The sequence below is a fragment of the Salvelinus sp. IW2-2015 genome, linkage group LG18 (assembly GCF_002910315.2).
Source record: "Salvelinus sp. IW2-2015 linkage group LG18, ASM291031v2, whole genome shotgun sequence".
Classification (NCBI taxonomy): domain Eukaryota; kingdom Metazoa; phylum Chordata; class Actinopteri; order Salmoniformes; family Salmonidae; genus Salvelinus; species Salvelinus sp. IW2-2015.
The window spans coordinates 4,878,675-4,883,906 of NC_036858.1; the positions used below are offsets into that span (position 1 = coordinate 4,878,675).

Sequence of the window (5,232 nt, forward strand, 5' to 3'; positions counted from 1 at the left end):
TCCACTACACCTCTCTTCCCACCGATACCATCTCTCTTTCCACGATACTATCTCTCTTCCACGATACTACTTCTCTTCCACGATACTATTCTTCTTCCACGATACTACTCTCTTCACATACTTCTTCCACGATACTACTTCTCTTCCACGATACTACCTCTCTTCCACGATTACTTCTCTTCCACGATCTAATCTCCTTCCACGATACTACTTCTCTTCCACGATACTACTTCTCTTTCCACGATACTATCTCTCTTCCACGATACTACTTCTCTTCCACGATACTACCTCTCTTCCAATGATACTACTTCTCTTCCACGATACTAACTTCTCTCCACAGATACTATCTCTCTACCACATACACTTCTTCTTCCACGATACTACTTCTTCCACGATACTACCTCTCTTCCATGATACTACTTCTCTTCACGATACTTCTCTCACCACGATGACTACTCTCTCATTCCACGATACTACTTCTTTTCACGATACTACCTCTCTTCCACATACTATCTCTCTACCACGATACTACCTCTCTACACAACTACCTCTCACCATAGATACTACTTCTCTTCCACGATACTACCTCTCTTCCACGATACTACTTCTCTTCCACGATACTACTCTCTCTTCCACCGATACTACCTCTCTTCCACATACTACTCTCTTCCACGATACTTACCTCTCTTCCACATACTCTCTCTTTTACCTCTCTTCCACGACAGAACCTCTCTTCCACAGATTGTATCTTCTTACGCAATAGTGCCTCTTTCCATGGTCTCTACCAGGTCAACAACATACAGCAGCGGGAGGAATCAGAATATGTGAACAGCTGAACTTTAGGATGACTTTGCCTTAAGTGGTATGCAGTGATGAGAGGGATCTGAGAGAGGCTGCTGACTGTTCTGACACGGTGGGGCTCTTCAGACACACAGTGAGGTGGCCTAAAGAGAGCACCTTTCCATCAGAGAAATAAACCTGTTCACTCTCCCGCTATCACCCTATCTTTTACGCTCTATTTTCCTCTCAGTCCTGGTGAAGTGATATTGGTGTTTCATACTAACCATGTTACATATTCCACCAACTTTCATACTATTGTATTGGAGGAGATTAGAATTCAGTATTGCAAATCTTCATATTATGGACCTTTCCACAGACAAGACTAACCAACTTACCCCTGCAGGGCTTTCTCCCCAAACCAGTCTCCTTTGCCCAGGCCTCGCAGGTACACAGGCATGTCATTGGAAGAATCCTCCCTGGTGACGTTCACCTGTAAGGAAAGGATCAGCAGTCATTCATTGCTCTAATATTGGAGCCTCCTTCCGTAACCAACTTACCCCTGCAGGGCTTTCTCCCCAAACCAGTCTCCTTTGCCCAGGCCTCGCAGGTACACAGGCATGTCATTGGAAGAATCCTCCCTGGTGACGTTCACCTGTAAGGAAAGGATCAGCAGTCATTCATTGCTCTAATATTGGAGCCTCCTATGGCCGAGTAATATATTTTTGTCAGAAGTATTTTATATACAAAATGGTCGATCTGAAATCTTTGGACGTCAGGCAATGTCTCAGTGGAATTCTATGTGAGTCAGAAAAGGGATTGATATGATAAGGTAAGATATACAAGCCTTCGCCAGAAAGTAATATCCAAATGACAATCTCTTATAAACTATTGGAACCAAGCCTTAACAAACTGATATTGGCACAAATGACCATAGGAGTATGATTGGAAACATAACCACTAATATACAGTTAATGAACATGTACTGGTAATCCAGGATAAACTAATGTACAAATGTATTATACAAGAGACACCTTATTCACAATTTTAACAGCACAACGTACCGCAAGTCATGTCTTAAGTGTAAAACTGGACAGTGACTATTGACACATGCCTTCTGGGAGTGCTATAAAGTTGTCACGCCCTGACCTTAGAGATCCTTTTAATTCTCTATTTTGTAGGTTCAGGTTGTGACTAGGGTGGCAACTCTATGTTTATATTTCTTTGTTGGCCGAGAATGGTTCCCAATCAGAGGCAGCTGTCTATCGTTGTCTCTGATGGGGATCATACTAGGAGCCCTTTTTCCGACCTTCAGTTGTGGATCTTGTCTTTGTGTGTTGCAGGTGTTGCACTCCTAGCTTTACGTTCGTTGAGTTGTTTATTGTTTTTGGTGGAACATTTAATAAAAAAGAAAATGTACACCTACGACGCTGCACCTTGGTTCTTCATTTAACAACGGACGATACAAAAGTCCAAAGTTATATGGGCGGAGTTAGAAAGTGGGCTGTCAGAAGTTTACAATATACATTTACTTTTAATCCATCTATTGCATATTTCAAGACACGGCATATGAGGGTGCGGTGAGATAGATTTGATTTAAAAAACGGGAAATCAAATGACCCTCCATCGTGAGGACAGTGGATGAATCAACTATATTATTATGTAAATATAAAACAAACAAATGTGGGGTGCAGAGAGAAACAAAACCGTACAATTTTAGACATATGCTACAAAGTATTATAAGCACTGGAGATATCAAAGGATGAAGAATGAGAGAAAATGTTATTGTGAGACTGGCAGGAAGGGTGTGGCTATGGTGGGAACACGTGGGTCTGAGCAGTGTGATATCATGAATGTTTGTTGAAATTTAAGTATGTAAATGTTAAATTGTCCATTGTTCTTGTCAATGTATGTTTATATTGTAAATACCATTTAAAAAATTGACCCAAACTTCAGACTGTTGCAAATGTTAGCTTGGCCACTGAAGACACCATAGCCACCTGAGGGCTGACATCGCTCGAGGGAACACCAGGAGGCACTGTCTCTTTCAATAAGCCTGAACACTGGATTTAATAATCCCTCTCTGATACTTTACCTCTCTCCTCTCTCTCGTCTCCTCACTTCTAATCGGAGCTGGGAGCAGGTACCTGTGCCACAAAACACTGTGCCTATCTCTCACTGCCTCCAGTCAGCCAATCAAAACAGCCCGTAGACTCCTAATGACTACTGAATGATATAATGGGTGTTAAGGACTACGTCTCAGCTTTATGTCAAAAATAAATTACCATTCTAAGCACTTGCTTTCAGGAAAATAGTTTCATGTCAAATGAGGTGACAAGCAAAGATTTGGTTTGGAATTTGTTTACTTCCCTTTGTACTTATTCTACATGAAATATCTGAATGCTATTCTGCTGCATCATTAAAACATCCTTTGTTAAAAGTGATCAGGTTAAACCTCATGTTAGAGTTTGAGCCTTCTCTCGCCCAGGAGATGATTAAAAGCCGAGAGGTGGGCTTTTCTAAATCTCACCGTTCACTTTCTACTGGCCTGAGGAGAACGCTTTACCTTCCGTTATGCCTGTGAGAGCTTCCAGTCCAGTCCATTTCCTCTCTAATAAAGACAGCTTAACTGCCTTAACCCTGAATACTTCCTTTGTTAACACTTTCTCCCCACTGGTCGTCACGACTCCTGGAATCAATAAAGCTCTCAGCGGTCGTGGCCTCCTGTAACCCATCATATAGTTTAATCCCTCCTTTATAATGGTCCTCACACCACACTGACTCAAAGACTGTCTGTCTGACTGTGTGAAAGAGGGAGCCCCAGGTCGTCATTCATTGACTTTACCTGTCAGTGTATAGCTGCTGCTTTCTACACCTCAGGACCAATGACCTTAATAACATTGTTTCCACGCTATACCAGGACAGGAGAGAATGGCTGAACGTCAGGTAGCTATCATGTCAAGGGAAGAGCTTTTGTTAGTTAACACAGTGACATGAAACCATTAAAAACAAAGAGTATTAATATAATTTGGAGCCGATTTGCAGAAAACCTTTTTCTGTGACATTTTTTATCATCATCTATACTGTACTGCACATAAAGTAGACTTGCTTGTATAACTTTACATTATAATGCAGTACTTCATCATACACCCCACACTGATCTACAGATCGGACTCTTCCACGATACTACCCGATTCTCTTCCACGATACTACTTCTTCCGATTCCTACGATACTATCTCTCTACCACGATACTACTTCTCTTCCACGATACTATCTCTCTACCCACGATACTATCTCTCTACCACGATACTATCTCTCTTCACACTGATACTCCTTCCTGTCTCCCACGATACTATCTCTCCTAGCACCTCGATACTACTTCTCTTCTTCCACGATACTATCTCCTCTACCACGATACTACTTCTTCTTCCACGATACTATTCTCTCTACCACGATACTATCTCTCTACCACGATACTACTCTCTTCCACGATACTATCTCTCTACCACGATACTACTTCTCTTCCACGATACTATCTCTCATACCACGATACTACTTCTCTTCCACGATAGCTACTCTCTAACAGATACTATCTCTCTACCAAGATACTACTTCTCCTTCCACGATACTATCGTCCTCTCACCACGATACACTATCTCTCTACCACGATACTATCTCTCTACCTCTCTACCAGATACTATCTCTTACCTTCTCCACGATACTACTTCTCTTCCACGATACTACCTCTCTCCACGATACTTATCTCTCTTTACCACGATATATCTCTCTCCTCTCTTCACAACAGAACCTCTCTTCCACGACAGAACCTCCTCTCCACAGATTGTATCTTCTTACGCAATAGTGCCTCTTTCCATGGTCTCTACCAGGTTCAACAACATACAGCAGCGGGAGGAATCAGAATATGTGAACAGCTGAACTTTAGGATGACTTTGCCTTAAGTGGTATGCTGATGAGAGGGATCTGAGAGAGGCTGCTGACTGTTCTGACACGGTGGGGCTCTTCAGACACACAGTGAGGTGGCCTAAAGAGAGCACCTTTCCATCAGAGAAATAAACCTGGTTCACTCTCCCTCTATCACCCTATCTTTTCGCTCTATTTTCCTCTCAGTCCTGGTGAAGTGATATTGGTGTTCATACTAACCATGTTACATATTCCACCAACTTTCATACTATTGTATTGGAGGAGATTAGAAAAAGTCGTTTCCTGAGTATTGCAAATCTTCATATTATGGACCTTTCCACAGACAAGACTAACCAACTTACCCCTGCAGGGCTTTCTCCCCAAACCAGTCTCCTTTGCCCAGGCCTCGCAGGTACACAGGCATGTCATTGGAAGAATCCTCCCTGGTGACGTTCACCTGTAAGGAAAGGATCAGCAGTCATTCATTGCTCTAATATTGGAGCCTCCTTCCGACCCCCCCCCCCCCCCCCCGT

General features: G+C 42.5%; 1 protein-coding gene and 1 long non-coding RNA gene across 2 annotated transcripts in view; both read right to left on the reverse strand.

Moving 5' to 3' along the window:
• LOC139029127 (uncharacterized) overlaps positions 1-1,266 on the reverse strand; it is a 37,147-nt gene extending 35,881 nt beyond the window's left edge. The window contains exon 1 of the long non-coding RNA XR_011481392.1: positions 1,176-1,266. This is a non-coding gene — a long non-coding RNA (uncharacterized lncRNA). The remainder of the gene's footprint in view (positions 1-1,175) is intronic.
• A 3,791-nt stretch (positions 1,267-5,057) lies between these two features.
• LOC139029125 (cGMP-dependent protein kinase 1-like) overlaps positions 5,058-5,232 on the reverse strand; it is a 144,071-nt gene continuing 143,896 nt past the window's right edge. Inside the window, exon 7 of the mRNA XM_070448257.1 lies at positions 5,058-5,156. Coding sequence (XP_070304358.1) covers positions 5,058-5,156 — 99 coding nt within the window. The remainder of the gene's footprint in view (positions 5,157-5,232) is intronic.